General features: G+C 46.0%; 3 protein-coding genes across 4 annotated transcripts; 1 reads left to right on the top strand and 2 right to left on the bottom strand.

The window, feature by feature from the left end:
* Nucleotides 1-722: 722 nt before the first annotated feature.
* On the bottom strand, nucleotides 723-5,545 carry pcyox1 (prenylcysteine oxidase 1). Its single transcript, XM_080018488.1, has 7 exons — nucleotides 5,321-5,545; nucleotides 4,960-5,100; nucleotides 4,071-4,277; nucleotides 3,776-3,950; nucleotides 3,379-3,590; nucleotides 3,084-3,236; nucleotides 723-2,905 (listed from the first exon to the last, which is right to left on the bottom strand). The coding sequence occupies exons 2-7, from the start codon at nucleotides 5,069-5,071 to the stop codon at nucleotides 2,235-2,237; spliced, it is 1,530 nt and encodes a 509-aa protein (XP_079874614.1). The 5' UTR covers nucleotides 5,072-5,100; nucleotides 5,321-5,545; the 3' UTR covers nucleotides 723-2,234.
* A 2,632-nt stretch (nucleotides 5,546-8,177) lies between these two features.
* On the top strand, nucleotides 8,178-9,643 carry fam136a (family with sequence similarity 136 member A). Its single transcript, XM_080017282.1, has 3 exons — nucleotides 8,178-8,437; nucleotides 8,594-8,734; nucleotides 8,855-9,643. Exons 1-3 carry the CDS (start codon nucleotides 8,351-8,353, stop codon nucleotides 9,041-9,043), a joined length of 417 nt encoding a protein of 138 aa, XP_079873408.1. The 5' UTR covers nucleotides 8,178-8,350; the 3' UTR covers nucleotides 9,044-9,643.
* A 119-nt stretch (nucleotides 9,644-9,762) lies between these two features.
* Nucleotides 9,763-18,059, bottom strand: gmcl1 (germ cell-less, spermatogenesis associated; the record flags this gene model as incomplete). Of its 2 annotated transcripts, XM_080017281.1 has the most annotated exons (15): nucleotides 9,763-11,212; nucleotides 11,311-11,398; nucleotides 12,224-12,369; nucleotides 12,487-12,562; nucleotides 12,680-12,749; nucleotides 12,868-13,008; nucleotides 13,136-13,226; nucleotides 13,326-13,410; nucleotides 14,326-14,391; nucleotides 14,492-14,604; nucleotides 16,094-16,191; nucleotides 16,347-16,443; nucleotides 16,547-16,670; nucleotides 16,767-16,944; nucleotides 17,778-18,059. In XM_080017281.1, 14 exons carry the CDS (start codon nucleotides 16,940-16,942, stop codon nucleotides 11,072-11,074), a joined length of 1,512 nt encoding a protein of 503 aa, XP_079873407.1. In that variant the 3' UTR covers nucleotides 9,763-11,071. The 2 variants fall into 2 exon arrangements, with proteins under 2 accessions (XP_079873407.1, XP_079873406.1); XM_080017280.1 differs by lacking the exon at nucleotides 17,778-18,059 and having other exon boundaries at nucleotides 16,767-16,951.
* Between the last annotated feature and the right edge of the window lie 104 nt (nucleotides 18,060-18,163).

The raw sequence follows: 18,163 nt of genomic DNA, 5'->3' as shown, positions 1-18,163 counted from the left end.
TGACATCGATTTTTTTCTTACCAGAGTGGAATCCTGCCACGGCAAGGAAAACAAACACCGGCGCCGCAAGTTTCATCTTGGCTTGTGCTTCGGTGTCTGGCAAATGGAGGTGCTGGATAACGGTCCCAAACAGGTTTTTTTTGGGGGGGGTTTTCATCGGCGTTGGTCTTCTTATAGCCTCCCCAACATCACATGCTTTGCTTGGACAGGCGGCCATGGTACCATTGTCCCCTCCCTACCTGCGAGGGCAGCTGGGGTGGCGCGGCCCGTGCAGTCCCCGACAGATGCATCATTATCCCAGAGGTCAATGGGAGCCATTGTCAACCCCCCCTAGGTCACAATCCCCTTTATCTGAGATGATGCTCTACGAAAAACAATGGTCATTTCCTTTGTGGGATGAAATGGCGATATGGACATCCTTAGAACGTGCATAAGGGGCAAAATAGCTCCAACAGTTTACTGAAATAAAAAAATATATATTATATCTATACACATGCAAAGGGATCTGTATTCTGTCTAAGATTTGTTTCCCCAAATAATTAACATTGTGTCCGCTGGGAAATTGGCCGCAGTTCTACGGGGTCAGTTATGGCGTCTTGTTCAAGGACACTTTAGCAGTTTGCAGTTACTCAGTAATAAAGAGTAAAGAGAAAACCACACACCATCAACCTTTCATCACTTTATTGTGACTGTAAACATTTTTCAAACATCTTTCAGTGTCGTTTGGGAGGGGGGGGGGGTCAACCTGATTTAAAGCGTCGGTTAGGTTTGCTCCTAAGACGTAAATTTCAATGCGGCTTTTTTTCTTATATTTCAGTATCGTTTTACTTTGATTTTTAATCTAATTGTGAAAGCCATGTCGGGATTAAAGTGCACCATCAATTTGATTATTGCTACAGTAGGTCTGGACACAGAGACTTTTTTTTTTTATTTTTTTTTATTTTTTTAGAAACCATAAACCTTGAAAGTGCATTACAGAGAATGACTAAACCACAGATGTGAGATTAAATAAACAGGGGAAGAAATTAAACCCAGTAGGCACTCTGACAACAGCCACTGATAATCCATACAGTGTTTCTTGAGGACAAAAAAAAAATAAATCCCCTTCCATAAGCAGGAACAATATGTATTCATCCACAGAGTTATAAAAGAGGATGGTGTGACACTGGTCATTTTTAAATTCACTGATAATGACGTTGAAAGGGCGAAATGGACAAAATACAATTACAGTACAGTTAGATTTCTCATTAAATATCAGCTACTTATTAAAAAAAAAGGCACAATAGTTTCAAAATGCAGAGGGATAAAATCAATGCGAGTATTGATAGGACAGCTGTGCTCTCTAACAGTTCTTTATATTTCGAGAAAAATCGAGTAAAGGACATGTAGCTGATCATCCTATTCATTTTCTGTTCCAATTCACCGTGAAAGCATCTTTGGACGACGAAGCTTTTTGACATTTGCCCCGTCAGTATACAGTTTACATATACAGTAGTTTCCTGAAAATCTTGGCTAAGAGGTAGCGATTATTGATAATAAAATAGACCAATTTTGAATGGGAACATCGTATCAATCGGCATAACAGTGGGTTAGACGAAGGAAGAACGTGTTTATTTTTTTTTTTTTTGCACAAACTAAATCCATTTTGGAGCAGTTGTAAGGGCATTTTCCATATAAAGAACGGTAAGATCACATAAAAGACGTCACTCGGTATCTACCCTACAACCTCAACTCAACTCTGCTCACGGCAATCGCAGAATCCAGTGCAGTGTTTCAAGGGATATTTCTACAATACCTGCTCGTGATATTTTTAGGTTTTAACTATGACGACCGATGAACCGCAAAACAACATCAAATTTATTTAGGAAGGTAGGAAAAAAATTAAAAATAAAAAACACCCTAGATACCTGATAGAAATGCAGAGACTGCCCTGATGGAATGTCATTAGCAAGGGACACTAGCGCCACCCACTGGTCCACTGAATGTGGACATAGAAGGAAGGAAGGAAGGAAGGAAGACCACAGGATTGCATTTTCAAGGGGGGATTTTGATCTGGCTAAGACACATTTTTAGTTGTGTAAACGCCAGGCTGTGAAGGCTCACGCGTGTTTGCGTGTTGATTCCAGGTGTCAACGGCAACGCCAACCCACGCTTCGCTGACAGCGTTGCTCTAGTTTCTGGTGTTATCTAGGTAAAAAAACAAAACAAAACAAAAAATGCTCGTCTCCCACCGGTCACAGCTCCCCCCTCAGACGGGTGTGCAGGTCCTCCTGGTCTATCTTTGTCCCCTGGGCGTGCCAGCGGTGGTGCGCCAGCAGCGCCACGTTCCTTGCCGCGATGGCGCTCATCTCCATGGCGCTGGCTGCCCACTCCACGCCGCTCAGATAGTACAGGCGGTCGTGCAGGATGAAGGGAGGGGCCCCGCGGCGAGGCGGGCGGTAGGCTGGGTACGCCAGCCACCTCGCCTCCGAGATCGAGTCCCAGGAGAGAAACATGCGCCGCAGCTGCTCCTGGGACAGCGGCTGCGGGGAGAAAACCTTCCACACTTTGCTCTGGTCGGCGGGCGGACGCTTGTAGCCCGGGGGGATGTGCACGGGGTCGACGGATCCCAGGCTGTTGATGACGGATCCTTTGGCGTCCGTGGTGAGGACCTCGGACACCGTGAACTCTGAAGCCTTCTCCGCGGTCCCCAGGTACGACACGTTGAGCAGGCCGTGCACCAGGGTGGAGACCGTCTGGTGGTAGCGCCCGGGGTAGTGGGATGGGAGCGGAGGGGAGAAGCCCAGGAAGCTGATGTCGGATAGACCCTGGTGGAGCGGGGCGGCGACGAGGACGATGTCGTACAGAGAGTGAGCAGAGCCGGACTCCCCAAGGTAACTGATCTCATAGAAACTAGCTGCGGTGCCTGAGCGCGTGCCGAAACAAGAGGAGAGAGGACGAGAGGTGTTAGGGGGCGGCTCACACGGATTCTTAAAAAAAAAAAAAAAAAAAAAAAAAAGTGTGCGTAGGTGAAGCGAGGAACACGACCGGCAAAAATAAAACGACCGAAAACGAAAAGTTTGAAGAGGAAGTGTGCACCGCACCTGACTTGGACGGTCGAACCTTGATGGAGATGGAAGTGACTCTGGCTGGGATGAGCTCAGCTTTGCTGTGGTACAGCAGTCCTGAGCACACTCTCTTATTACCTCCATCCACTGCCCACAGGCCCGAATCTGCTCCCGCTAGGGACACAGCACCTGGGAAAACATAAACATAATCATGTTAAAAACACCAAATTACAACTAAAATAAAAATTGGATTTTCAAAAAAAATAAATAAATAAAAAGGTTCACATTAATAACTAATACCATTTTGTGGTTTACATCACCAGAAACATACCAACAAAGCCATTGATGCGAACACTTTGGCCATAGTTTACACGAGTGATGGGTGCCACAATGTCATTAAGGAAGATCTGCGAGAAGCCCTCTGCCAGCATGGCCTCCTCCAGGGTCTGATTCATCAGATTGAGGAAACCATCACCACCCATGGCATGCAGGAGCTTCTCCACACTAGAGAAGGAGTAGCCAAACTGCTGGTACTGGTAGATCCTGATGAAAACAAAATTATTTCAAGATGATTTAAAAATAAATAAATAAATAAATTTAAACGTAATTTCAGTAAAAGGCATTTTGAAATATTTCCCAGTCGCCTTGGGCCAAAACCAAAACAAACTTGGGAGTTTAGACGTGACGGTGTGCTTTAAAAAAAAAAAAAAAAGGAAGGCCGTTCTTACCTCATGAACTTATCCAGAACACTTTCCACCCACATTTGCATGCGTAGGAAGTTGAACCCGTATCGCCAAACCAAGCGCAAGAAATTAACAATAGACCAGTCGCTCTCTTCAAACGTGAGCTCCTTTCCATCAAAGATAGCCATTTTGGAAGGAACGTTTTTCCTCTGGGCCACACCTGGTGAACACAGCAAGTAAAACACCAATGAATTACTCCAATACAATTAATTTATTTATGTATTTGACTGTGTAACTTTGACTCATATTATCAATTGCGTGTACGAAAGGTTTGCGCTACCGAGAGTCTCAATAAAGTGCTTCATATGCAGGTTTAGGGGGTGGATAACGGAGCCCCCGGTCTCAAACTCGTGCTCCCCTATCTTCACGGTGGCCACCCGCCCTCCCACGGTGTCCGGTTCAAACACGTCGATCTTTGCCCCGGCTCCAAACTCCTGGCGCAGGAAGAACGCCGCCGCCGTGCCGCCGATGCCTGCGCCGACCACAGCTTGGAGGAGAGATAGGAAACAAATCAGCCTCAGAGATGTTATCCCAGGGTACTCTGCAGGTATCAAAGGGACACATTTAATAATCTTAACATGATTTTTGGACAAATCGCCAAGGGGAGTAGTATATACAGTATTTGGGGCAGGGCGAAGTCGGTATTGGGTAGAACCAGGGTGGGTTTTGAACTAGCTGGCTCAGTGACCTTTAGGTGATGTATCAAGGTATGTTAGGTTAGGAATTGGGAATTAGAATCAATCGAAGCAGCACTCCCCCCCCACAGAACTTAAGTGACAGGTGTGAAGGTAAGTATTCAGTAGTGGCTTTACAGTTTTATACCACTATAAATGAAGAGCCGGACTCTTTTTGACAAACAAATGTATGATACATAAAAATCAGACATACAGTGGAAAGTAAGCCCTCCTAAATTAAAATGTATGACTATTTATTGAGGAGCTGGAAAATGTTGCCGGAGGGAAGGGGGCCTGGAGCTCCTTGCTCAGCCTGCTGCCACCGCGTCCCGGGCCCCGGATAAGCGGAGGAAAATGGATGGATGGACTATTTATTGAACTTTAAGCTCTAGTATGTATTATTACAAACTGACTAAGACATTTTAAGACTTTTTTTTTTTTTTTTTAAAGACCCAGTTATCCGTCTATGGGTTATTATAATTTTTTTTTGTTTACCTATTTTCTTGGGCTGGTCCCTTAGCTCTGGGGCAGAAGCTAAACACCTTCTTCCAGTGTGACAAACCCCCAGGAAGAGAAGGGTCCTCAGGGACATTGTTCTCAGACTCATTGTGCTTAGTTGTTTACAATAACGGGCATCTGTGGGGAAATAAAAACACAAAAAAAAATAGAAGATAAACAACTGGCTATTAGCAAGACCAAACGACAAGCGTACAGTCAACGGCGTTCAAAGGTCATATTAAACAATATAAGATGTCTATTCAACGCACCAAATGTGCAGATCGACGCACCGACTCTACTGAAGTTACCGTTTCAACATTTTTTTTAAAGTCAAAACTCAATCGATATTCGACTTTACCATAAGTCACTTTAACATTTCAGAAGTTCCTGAGGCAGAGCTGGATCTCCGGGCGGCGGGTCGCTCCGCGGACCTGTTGTCAGCAAGACAAACAAACGAGGGGAAAAAAAAAAAAGCCCCCAAACTACTTTTGAATTAGCCGCAACTACCTGCTTATTGTATTCGATTACAGACCGGCGGATATAGTCGATTATCGCGGTTTCGTCGGGTACGAAATTCCACCGAAGTTCGGGGTTTTGAAGTCACGCTGTCACCTGGCTTCGGAACTACAGGCGAAAACGAAACATCCCCTTCCGGTCGGAATAGACGCCGCGGGACGCGCGAACGGCCCGCTCGCAGCGAACGACTCGCGCCGGCGAACGAGTCGTTCGCTTCGTCTCGCTTCGCCGGCGACACGAGCGAAAGTGCCGCGCGGACAAAAACGAATGTTGACCGTGAAGCAAATTCACTCCCGTGGTTTCACCCGCTAGTTACTCTGAGACGATGAGGCTGAAATATTATGGGAATACACACGTTGCGGTATTCCGTCTTAAATGAATAATTTGGGCAGAATTATGATATCATTTTTTATTCTTTATATACACATACTTGTTTATTTTATTTTTTTTTTTTACGAGAGGTGGGTTCGTCACTCATCGGAAGTCCTCCCTCGTCCGTCGTGCGTTACACACCGACTGCAATAAAACGAGCCAAGAGTTGGAAAATCGATCGACTCTTTCTACTGAATGGCTCGAGTCGAACCTTCCACCGTCACCGTAAAAGGTTTCTACGCCCGTTAACCGACAGTTGTAACGTCTCGTTAAAAAAAACCAACAACAAACAAACAAACAAAAATCATTGATAAAACAAACGGATCTGGAGTACTCAAAAATATTATTTTTTTTTAAAGAAGAAACATCCAAATATATGTCGTGAGGAGAATTGGCGAAACCATTACCAACATATCTTATCCTCGTCCAGCTATATCCGACGTTTCTCTTTCAGATGAGTCACCTCCAACATTATTTCATCAGTATTTCACATCTTTTGCCATTTCATGCCATCGCCGATTGTGTTCGTGTGAAATCGTCTCTAGATTCTGTCGTTATTGTGTTCCAGATCGTTTTAGCCGGGTCGGACATATTTTGGCGTAAAATGCATCGGACTGTCTGTCTGTGATATCGATGAAATTTGTCCCGTTTTCCCACTCATTTCACACCCAAAGTCGGCGGCAATTGAATAATGACTTCAAGATATATGGCGGTGTTTTATCAACGGCCACAAGGTGCACCGCTACAACGCATCGTGCCCATGGGGACGCTGCGTACCGAGTTTCATCTTCCTAAAGACAGAAAAGTAGAAATATCGTGTTTTATTGTCCCCGTAGCACTTGTGCAACGTTTCCCCAATGTGGTCGCAATCCAACTCAGCATTGACGAGTTATGGCCCCTGAAGTGCGTCAGGCCGCTCCTTCAAAAGTTTGGTAATTAATTCCAGGCAAACGGAAAGTGATATCAACGAAACACAAGCCTCTTGTTCGGCTCATCTAGAATGACGGCATGTACCGAATTGGGTGAAGATGAGATGAAATATGTGCCAGAAGAGGCAAAAAATGTTGTGCAGCACAAAATCAAAAATGGTGGAAAATCTTTAAAGAGAAGGCACAAATGGGCGTGGGCTGCACCAGTGGGATCGTCTTCCTCCATGAACGCACTGTGCGAAATGTTTTCTTCCGCGGTTCGGGAGTGAGGAACCAAAACGTTAAATGCTTCATGACCGACCACGCGGTGGCGCTATTGACAGGTACGATTACCTTAGCGCTAATAGTATTTGGGATATTAATTATTATCACGTTAAAATATGCCTATCTCAAAACTCGTCACGGATATCAAAAAGACGTGTGACTATTGGCACGCTGTGTCGATCGATCGAGCGATCCAAAAAAAAAGTACAGAAGAAGAAAAATAATAAGTATAACCGGAAAATTTGCATTTTCTGAACAAAATGCGTGTGAGAGCTGGAAGTCGTCAGCTTCCGCCGGCGTGGCTGCAGCAATTTCGTAAATCTTCTGCCATTATAAATTGTCGTATCAAAAACATATGTAAACTCTCTGGAACATGCCAGAAGGAAAAGTACCAGCACAAATCTCCCTGAGAAGACACACGTTCTGACGTTCAAACAAAGTTTTCGCCACAAGCGGTACAGAAGGAGGTTACTGTAGCGCCCCCTGTGGGTAGAATTGTATAAAACATTGTACAATTATCTAATGTGGCTTTACGTACAACGTCCCTAAATGGTTTGCAATACAATTGACCATTCAAAAGTTATGCTTTGTTTAGTGCATTGGGCCACACCGTTAAAAGTTTGGTGACCAATTAGACAAACGGTAAGTGATATTAAAAAAAAATGGCCTTGTGGTTCTTGTTCGAGGTCATCTAAACATGGTTTGTACCAAATCTGGTGAAAATACAATGAAACATGCGCCAAAAGAGGAAAAAAAGTAGAGTATTTTGTACAAAATCCAAAATGGCGGACTCGGCATCATCCAGGGAACAGTTAAAAAAAAAACAAAAAAAACACTGAAACGTGTTAGAATACAGAGAAGTAAAAGCATACATCTCAAGAAGAAGACGCACGTTTTACCGTCCAAGCGAAGTTTCCACGACAAACGGTACGGATGTAGAAAGACGCCGAAAAACGACGAAATTAAAAAAAAATAATAATAAAGAGAAAACAAGAGCGTAGAGTAAAAAAAAGTGTGACGACAATATTTAAATCGTCAATTTAGATGTCGGTTTGAAGCGGAAGCGGGCTTTTATTTTGGTAGAGTCGGCTATGTGGTGGTAGGGGGGGCGGTAAAAGCAGGAAGTGACGCAATCGCCGCTCAAGAAGAGCCATGCTTGCGCGGAGGTGACCTCAGTTGTAGTCAAGTTAGAAGACGCCCGCGGTGTGAACCGACTTCCGCACTCACGCCGACCGGTTGGTGTTGGAGGTTAAAATATTATAACTAATAAATAATCGGGCGTGAGTTTCGAGTTCCCGGGGAGCGAGATGGCCGAGGCGCACCAGGCACGCGTGCAGACCGTGGTGGAAGACATGGTGCAGAGCCTGGAGAGGGACCACATCCGCAAGATGCAGGTGGGTGCCGGGCGCATGCGCTTCACGTTTCGGGACGGACCTGTCTACCTGCGTCCGGGGGGACGTTTCTGGCATCCATGACCCCGGGTGTCCGATGTGTCAGCGGCGGGTGTTAAGCTGGTTTCCCCCCTCCTCCTCCTCCTCCTCCCCCCGCAGGGTCGCATGTTCCGGTGCAGCGCGGAGTGCTGCGATCGGTCGTCGGACTCCATGGCTCAGGTGCACCAGTGCATCGAGCACTGCCACACCCCGCTGGCCAAGGCCCAGGGACTCGTGACCTCGGAGCTTGAGAAATTCCAGGTGAGGGAGTGTGAAGTCATCTAAACGAAATTAAAGGTCAATTAATGTGTTCTCCGTGATGCACCTTTCTCTGTCCCGCGCGCCCGAGCGTTTTTTATTTTTAACCCGCTTGTGCCGCAGGACCGCCTGAGCCGGTGCACGATGCACTGCAACGACAAGGCCAAGGACATGTTCGACTCCGGAGCCAAGGAGCCAGCGGTGCGGGCCATGATGGAGCGGTGCGTCGGCAGCTGCGTGGGCGACCACATCAACCTGATCCCCGGCATGAGCCGCCGAATCAAAGAGAACCTGGACTCTATAAGCCAGTGAGGAAGCCGGCGCGATGGCCGGGCCTTCAACTCCGCTGCCAACCGAGCTGAACTGTGACATGCGCACGGACACCTCACGCCATCGTCGCCTGGGGAGGAGGAAGCTCGCAGAATGCGGGTTGGATGCAAGTTGGCTTTTGGTTGAGGTTGCGCTGTTGGAGTTGACACCCCGACTCAGAAAGATGGCAGGACCTCTTGACTGCTTTCCGTGACCCCATTGTGTTTTGTGTGTCGATTTAACCCTGACCCCCAAGAGTGAGGGCTGAACGTGTGGGGCTGTATAAAAGAAATACTCCTGAGGATTTTCTTTGTTTACAAACGTGACTTCTGAGTCAAATCTTGTCCTGAAGAGACCTGTCTTGGTGGTTGTTGTTTTTTTTATTCAAACAGCACTGATCAGTTTCATAAACCCCCATGCTTGAAACATCTAGACATTTAAAATCATGGATGTCTGCTTTTTTTGTTTTTATTTAACAGCCCACATGTATGTGTGCTCTTAAATTCCTTGCTGTTGTCGGTCCTCAGCCTGTGTTTCCCCCAATGGGAAATGTTCTAATACAATCAGATGCGAGTGGCGGCGTAAATAAATGGTTAATATTAACGGTGCTTCTGGGCCGAGAAACTTAAAAATAGCTCCAGCAGTAATAGTTTGATAAAAAATGACCGTTTTCTGAAGGCTTTGACAAATTAAAATACAGAAAGATATCACAAATCTAACAGTATTAGTTTACAACAGGTTGATGTACAAAAAAAAAATCCATTGACCTCACTCAAGTTTCCATGTAAACCATAAAACTCCTTTAATGACTTTAAATAGTTTTGTATCCTTGTCGAGGCAATGTCGGCCTCACGTACATTTCCTCTGGAACATTCCGTAATTCGGAAGCGGACGTGCGACCAAATCAATAGAATAAAGGAACAACTTAAACATTCATAGAAATGACAGCAAATATACTTAGTTTTTCAATGTCATTGTGGAGACCCACAACCTTTGGTTTAGGACGTTTTGAACCCCAGTCCATTCACCGGATGCCATGACCATATACAGGAAGTTACATTTCTTATAAAAGGCAACATAAAACACATTTGCGTGTGCGTAACACGTTCCCAAAACCTTTCTTGCTACATACATGTATGTTATTCTTCTTTGTACGGCACCATCGCAGTTCGCCAAATCGTTTGGATGCACACTTGAAACAGGAATAATTAATGCGACGTGTTTTTAAAAGTGGATAAACGTCTGCTGTATCATAATAAATACAGCATTCGAGACAGTTCACAACATTGCATCAGTTATTGTGAGACTCATGAAAAAAAAAAAAAAAAAAGGGTGAACATTTAGGATTCCATAGCCTTGAAGCAGGCGTTAAATGTATTCATCTGATTGGATTTAATGTAATAAAGGTTACACGATGGACTGACACACATACCTGAAGTGGGTGTGTGATAGAAGTAAAAGAAACAAAAAAAAACATTGAGCACTATGCCGAACAGATAAGAAACTTCAGACATTTTGAGAAAAGGTTTGCCAATGATATGCTCATCGAGGGATGAAACAGGTAACAGCTGTACAGGAATCCCTGAATGCAGGGATGCAACATTTTGGGAGAGGAGAAAGGATCGTGTGATAGCACCAAAGCCCACCTGGGTGGGCGGCATTTATTGGCAGTTTAGGATTGGAACATATTCAACTTTCAAGGAACAAAAAACATAAACAAAAGTATAAATAATACAAAAAAAGGCATCTTGGAACAAAGCAAGATATTTCACTTAGAAATTGATTCAACTTACACAATATAAAATAATAATAATGTCCCAAAATACTTCATATTTGGATGCCACCCTACCCGCCCGGACACTGCCGGGGAGCCAAGCATTGCGGACGACTTTTTTTCAGGATGCGGGGGGGGGGGGGGGGGGGGCACTGAAAGAGAGGCGGGGCCGTTCCGATCGGAGGCTAAGACGGTGTCTGTACAGGGTGGGGCATTACCCGGGGAATGGAGGAGGCCGTTTAGCTGCGCCACCGGCGTCAACACACCGTGCGAGCGCCGCTCCCTTGCTCCGAGGCGTCCAGGCGCTGGTCCAGCTGGGGCGACGTGTACAGGAAGTTGCAGCACACGTAGAGGGGGAACGACAGCAGGCGACTGTCCAGGTTCATCACTACATATTCCTGAGGGGGGGGGGACGCAGGAAGAAGCCATTAGGGCCCCACATCAGTATCCCCCCCGCAATCACCGGGCCGCGTATCGCCGCTCAAACGCTGCTTACCTGGTCTTTCTCCAGGGTGAGAAGCTGGTAGCCCGTGGAGCGACTGCAGGCCATTTTCCCACTGCTATCAAACGAGGCGAGACGTAGCCTGGGGAGGGAAGAAGGGACAAACAATGGTTTCAGAACTGCAGTTGCAGGCCAGAACGTCAATAAAATACACAAAAAAAAACAAAAAAACCAACTTGACCTACAAATCCGTTTACTGCCACTACTGCCTGTTAGCTTCTGTGGTCGCTGTGTGAAGAACTGATTTAAAATTTTCCAGTCGATTCCAAAAAGGTTTTAAGAGCATACTGCTGAGTTAAGATTATTTTTTTGAAAAAAATAAAAATAAAATCCCATACTTAATACTATGAACTAGCACTTCTTAAGAAACAGCCGTTCAATGTATTTGAAGTCCTCTATATGCTGCTTTCATTGTTGATGGTAGGGCAAGGAAAAAAAATTAAATAAAAATATAAAAATCTCAACTAGAAAAGACAAAGAAAAAGAGGTTTTCTTCACACTTCACATCTTTGCCAGAAATACTTTTGGGGTGATACTTCTGTTGTGATGGCAATTCAACCAATCAGAGGGCAGGACATTTTTTTTATTTAATCTCCACTCAGCGACCGCAGAACCTGCTGAGCAGAAGAAAATGGACCGATATCAAGAAAAGGAGCACATACAATCCAACATTCCACAAAACCTAGATCCATCGCATATCTTCACCGTAACATGGTCTATTCGCTAAAACTCCACATCCCAGAGAAATAACCCGAGACCCAAAAACATTCATACAAAAAAAAAAAAAAAAAAAAAAAAAAAAAACACGAGCACATTTTGAGTAATACATAAAAAAAACTCTAAACGGCGAGGGCCGGTGAGCTGGCGTTGGGATGGTTTGGGTTCTCGCTCCGACGGCATCACCGACCTGTACGCCAGATGCCTCCTGGGCTGCAGACTCACGGCTCCCCCGCACGGCTGACTCAACGTATTCCTTTTGAACACTATGAAGCGGTTGGTGTAGGTCACCAGCAGGTCGAAACCAAAGTTGAAGCCCGTCCACCGCCAGCAGTACTGTTTACGGGAAAAGAGAGCGCGATTTCGCGAAAGCGCCCGATGAATATCCGCGGTGAAAGAATGTTTTTGTAACAATAATAAAAAAAAAAAATAAAAAAAAAAATCCCCACTCACATCTCCATCTTTCATCAGTTTCCTGCCACACCTCATACTGCTCAGCTCAAACTCCTCCTTGTTAGATTCCTGTGGGCTAAAATCAATGAACGCTCATGATTTATGCCGTTACACCGGGTTACCACAGCAGCTCACAGGAGGTGGTCGAAGTGAAAGTGGAATCATGTGAGCAGATTAAGCGCCGGATTCCTACCCGTTGTCGTTGTCAAACTCCGTCCGCAGCATGGCAAACCACTGGTTCTTGTACATAGACGACAGCCAATCTGTGATTTTAAAGCACCCGTACAAATGCACGGTGAGCACAAAAATGAAACGCGCCGAGGCACAGACAAACAAAACCATTTGTTTCATCACCCGCGTTAAAACCGACCCGCGTCTCACCAGGCGGTAATATATTGTCTCTTTCGAGGATGCGTGCGGAGGCGAGGTCGTTGATGATGTACTGGAGGCGAACATATTTAAAGACGGAGGAAAACGCCGCACCTTCCTCCGTGCTCAGGAAGGGCTCCTTCTCGCACAAATCTGCAAAGCGGGCCCGAAAAGAGCATCAGCTGAATGGTGTCTATGTGCTGTGTAACAAAAACAAACGAGGCAAAAAAATAATAATTATAAATGCAGTTTCACATCGTTCGTGGGGAGCAGACTTTACCCGTCCTGCGTTTGCAGAGCCAGGCGTCGGCGTCGGCCAGAAGCTGCTTGATGGGTCCGTCCCACGATGGATTGATCTGCAGAAACATCCACTGCGAAAAAGAAGGGATGGGTGGAGAGAGATTAGGAAAACCGATTGATCGTGTGACAAAAGGGATAAAAGGAGCAAATGTGAAATGTTCTGCCCGCACCTTTTTCAGCGCCGTGTACACATCCATTTCTACCTGCATCACAAACAGATCGGAGGACTTTATCAGCTGGTGCATTACCTCCTCTCTGCAAAGATAAGACGAGAGGCGGCATGTGTGAGGGGAACAGTCGTCGTCACGGCGGAACTCAAAACCCTGGGGCAAATGGCAGGAATCACATGCGTTTGAGACGTGAACGGCAGCGCGTTGACTGCTTGATCTGGGAGCTATTACTGCACTAATTACCTGCACTTCACTGCACATATCTGTACATACAAATAGCCTATCCCATATAAATAACTATTCCCTTCTATTTTGTACCCCCACTCTGTATTATCTTTTTGAGTCTTATTTTATTTATATTATTCTATTCTTTTTCTTTTAACCTGTGCTGTCAGCATGCTGGGTATACAACACAGAGTATTTGTATGACATTGCATCTAGGACAGGGCTAGTCTGCAAGTGGAGTTCAAGTTCTCAACCTACAATTAATTCTTAAATCATCAAGAACTGCTGCAATAACTCTGTCCTGTGGATGACAAGAGCACAGTTCTTATATATATATATATATATATATATATATATATATATATATATATATATATATATATATATATATATATATATATATATATATATTTTATTCTTTTCATGACTTCAGTACGTTTTAGGAATCAGTTCGTTTCAGTTAGTTGCTAGGTAGGAATTAGGTTAGCTATTATGTTCGGTTTAGTAACTTTTATGCATAATCTCCGGGTGCGTTGTAAAGACATTTCACTGCCTAAATGCATGAAGGTATGTATATGTATGTGACAAATAAACCTCTTGAATCTATATGAGACAAAACAATAACACTTAAGTTCTAAATAAAAAACGCTTGTTGCAGAGCAGAACATTTGGAATGGTAACTACAAGGGGAAGAACACAAAACAGCCCTATCGTCGAGGGAAGGCCGACAATAAAGGAGAAATGAAGGAAAAAAATGGATTTGAGGATTGCGTACCCGAGTTCTTTCATGAGGTCAATGTTCTGGTGGGTCATGAGGTTGCTCAGGAGCCACTCGAGACACCTGCACGCCGGCACACACAAACAAGCACAGCGAGGAAAAAATGAGACTTCGGCGGGATTGAAATGGAAATTAAAACTAGCTAAATACGGAAGAATTATACTTTTTGATGACCGAATCCAAGCCGTAGATACTGGCAGAGGAGTAATAGCCGCAGACTGTCTTCACGCTGATGTTCTCCTTCATGCTCTCTCCGCACTGCTGGATCAATCCGTCCTGAGCACATCAACAGAACAGCGGCGCCCGGGCGCGTTTTTGTTAATCATCCGATTGTGCTTGCAGCGGAACATTGTTCATTTTGGCTCTCCGTAATCTATAAGATTGCTGCCACGACCAAAGAAAACGTGATTGCGGAATTGACGTCAGTCTGGTGTCGGGGCCACCTGACAGCAAAGAGATGAATTCAGTTGTTTGAAAAGGCGATGGCTTTTGGTTCAAGTTTGGTCAAATGTGTTGTTAAACTCTAATGCAACAGCGAGATATCGGCAGGGGATGCACAAAATAGAACGAGGATGGATTACGGTGCTCCCAGAGGGAGAAACATCCACTCCTATCATGGGAGACTGCTATTAGGGACATTGTTTCCAAGGTGCAAAGGTCAGTGGCCGCTACCGTCAGCGGACAGAGAAATACGGAAGCCCAGCAGACTCCTTTACATAGCCTGAAGTTTAAAAGGACTGAGGTGTATTGATCCTTGTAATCTGCTCTGGCGGCCCAAAAAGGAAAAAAAAAAAAAAAAAAGGTACCCGTTGACCTCATTCCAAACAGATATGTGGTGAAACTACTAACGTGGAATCTTCACTTCTCTCCGTCACCCACAATGCACCGCAGTCTGCGTCGTCTCCCTCCCGTTATCGGCGGCTCAACGCCAAACACTCTGATTTATCTGTCTCCTATCTAGCTACAACAAAATGGTCGGCAACACTCAAGAGCCAGGATATTCCACGCGAGCCGCCAGAGCTTTCGGACAACAACTACCAGCCCCAGCCTCCCCCCCTCTTTTCTCCCACTGGGGCTCATCTGGGGTTCATGCCCTCCACCTCCACCTCATTATCTCTACCTCCGGTACTTAGTAGCCAGACATCAAGCACTGTGTGTCAGCCCGCTAATGCTGACCTCAACCACGGCAAACATGGCCGATTATGTTCAGTGTCCCTGCTGCTGCAGCGGCCGCACGGTGACGGCTTCCATGTCAATGTACTTGCTGGACCACCTTCCACATGGAGAGACTTTACATCAGTGTGCGGCGCTCTCCCTATTCCCTGTTCTGATGAGGAAGAGGCCAAACAAGACGTCCAAATTTGATGTTTCCCCCATCGCTTGTAATTGATTTTGTGCTGCAAGAAAATAATATTTTTTAAAGATCATTGCAGAGTGGGAGTGACTCTAGAATAATGTTTTTTCCACCTCCAACGACCTGCGAATTCCTGCTCCGATCGTAAAAAGTAGGGTTGGGAGTTACCGCGACATTAAATTCCGTTGCACAACTGGAATTCATTGTTGCTCTCTGAGCAGTGCATGTGCCCCATTATCATCTGTAATTTGATTAAAGTCTCGGGTGAATGTTTCCAAAGTTTCCAAAGTCGCATTTGTATGAATAATTGAAGAAAGCCTGTGAAATGTAATTGCCAAGAGTAGAATGAACCTTGAACACGTGCAAAACAAACTGAGGAATGCCTTTGAACATTTTTAACACTGTACTGACCAGCTGGAGCATACACGCCGCCGCGAGGATGCTGACGACTCGACTGGGCTTGATCAGCACGTCATCGCGGTACAAGGAACCAAATACCACCTGGAGAGCTACACACGCACACACACACACACACACACACACGCGCACACACACACACGCACACACACACGGATCACTTGGTGAATTCCCATCGGCAAAAAAAAAAAAATAAATCTAAAACCAACCTATTCTATTTCCATTATAGAGTGACCGAGGTCCTCACCTTCAGTGTCAATGTTCTGGTCTGGGATCTCTAACTCAATGACCATCATGTTAGACTCCTTCCAAGAACCGCTGAACATGCTAGAGAAATATCCTGACTGCACAATTGTCAAAAGAGAAGGAAAAGCAAAGTAACATCTACATCATTTGCATGCAAGCAATGTGTGTGTGTGTGTGTGTGTGTGTGTATACAGTATTCACCTGACACAAATACACTTTATGGAGGTTCCATGCTTGCCCCAAGGCGCAGATTCGAATATCACTGTTCTCCCCGTTCAAGAATAAGGTTTGATAGATGTATTTGGATGTACTTTTCATTTTCTTTCTGTAAAAGTCGGAAAAATTTAGTCGCAAAGTTAAACATTGGATCAGGGCGAGGTTGACGTGGGGTTTCGATCTGCGCGTGTCGTCGACCTCGTACCTCCGCGGCTTATCCAGCAAGACGTCCTCCTCCTCTTGCTCGCTGTCACAGTCGCAGTGGGCATTCCTTTTCCTCTTCTTACAGTCACACCCGTGCTTTCGACCGCCGCACACACCCTCGGCAGCCTCCTCCGGCCCCTGAGGCGACGACTGAAATCTACCGCCCAGATTTCCCATCACTAGCATTTCAGAAAGAGAAAACGATTAGTCAGGTAAATAGTGCAACGGCGTCTCACGTCCGAGTGCCCTCGACGGAGAGGCGGTAGAGTTCCAGGCCCCCCCCGGCACTCGCCATCACCCACACTGACGGCCGCGACTCTCTTCCGGCCGGCCGCCTTACCCCGTCTCTGCCGCCGAGGCTCCCGAGCGACGCGGCCTCTCCGATTTTCAACCCCTGTCAATTCTCCAACGTCGCCCCCGCTTTCCAGGCCCTGGTCACGGGGTTCCCATCTCTACTCGCGTCGTATATAAGACACGGGCGATTGCCTGCAGGGCAGTCCGTGGAAACCGCCCCATCCATTTGTGAAAGTTATGATCAGGATCCAAATTTCAGCTTCCACTATCAGGGTAAAGGCGCCTGCTAAAAATCTGCAACCCCCTGAACCTGTCTTTCTGGCTGGCTTTGTCCCAGGTTGTGACTGATGGTGTCATTTGTTGTTTTTATTGTTGTTGTTGGGGGCCTTGGTAACTGTCAGTGGTGCACAGCTGGTTGGACAACTACTGGCAAACGCACTTAGTGTAAGTACATTTGTCTCAGTCTGCTAAGCCTCTAACTGCGAATGACACATTTCGGTAACAGCGACGCGTGTATTTCTTTAGTAACAGGGCAACAGCAACTTCTGGTTACTCTGGTTCAAATAAAAACGGACGGTGGCCGTTTGGGACAAAAAGCATAATCGCCCGGTGTGCCTTGTAGTGATTGTTTGAGGCATTCGCTATAGGACGTCCTCGTAGCTGGACGTACCCCCCCAAACCCAACGCACGCCGCCACTCGAACCATCAAACACGTTACCTTCAACGGCGGCGAGGAGGAGAGGTCGGCGTGTGTTTATCCAAGCTTTGCGGTCCGCGTCCGGGCGGTCTGTTTGCCGTGGAGTGGGGCGCTTAGCCTAGCCGCTCTCAAACACAAAGAAGTCGTGGGACCATAACACCAAACTGGCAACCCGCCGGCTCCGCGATCTACTGGGTGGGTGGCATGTTCTCTTCGGGAAACAAAATCTGTTCCCTTCCCGAATCCATTTTCTTCCACACACGAGCAGGATTGCGGCGTTGGCAGACAGGGACCCAGCTTCGGGGAGCGGAAAACCTCCCGTGGGGCGAGAGGCAATCAGCCACAGCGTGCCTGAACTGCGCACCAGTGAGACCTAGTGTCCCCACAGCGAACTGCATGTTGTCGAA

This window comes from Zeus faber (assembly GCF_960531495.2).
Source record: "Zeus faber genome assembly, chromosome: 17".
NCBI classification, from domain to species: Eukaryota; Metazoa; Chordata; class Actinopteri; order Zeiformes; family Zeidae; genus Zeus; species Zeus faber.
This window is presented reverse-complemented; position numbering and strand designations above follow the sequence as displayed.

What these genes read in the sequence shown, in the direction of transcription:
- pcyox1 (XM_080018488.1), bottom strand. Translation starts at nt 5,071, where the DNA reads ATGAGTCTGAGAACAATGTCCCTGAGGACCCTTCTCTTCCTGGGGGTT. An exon ending in GGACCAGCCCAAGAAAATAG is followed by an intron (nt 4,278 to 4,959) that starts GTAAACAAAAAA and finishes CTCTCCTCCAAG; the next exon opens with CTGTGGTCGGCGCAGGCATC. An exon ending in GCACTTTATTGAGACTCTCG is followed by an intron (nt 3,951 to 4,070) that starts GTAGCGCAAACC and finishes TGTGTTCACCAG; the next exon opens with GTGTGGCCCAGAGGAAAAAC.
- fam136a (XM_080017282.1), top strand. Translation starts at nt 8,351, where the DNA reads ATGGCCGAGGCGCACCAGGCACGCGTGCAGACCGTGGTGGAAGACATG. An exon ending in ACCACATCCGCAAGATGCAG is followed by an intron (nt 8,438 to 8,593) that starts GTGGGTGCCGGG and finishes CTCCCCCCGCAG; the next exon opens with GGTCGCATGTTCCGGTGCAG. An exon ending in CGGAGCTTGAGAAATTCCAG is followed by an intron (nt 8,735 to 8,854) that starts GTGAGGGAGTGT and finishes CTTGTGCCGCAG; the next exon opens with GACCGCCTGAGCCGGTGCAC.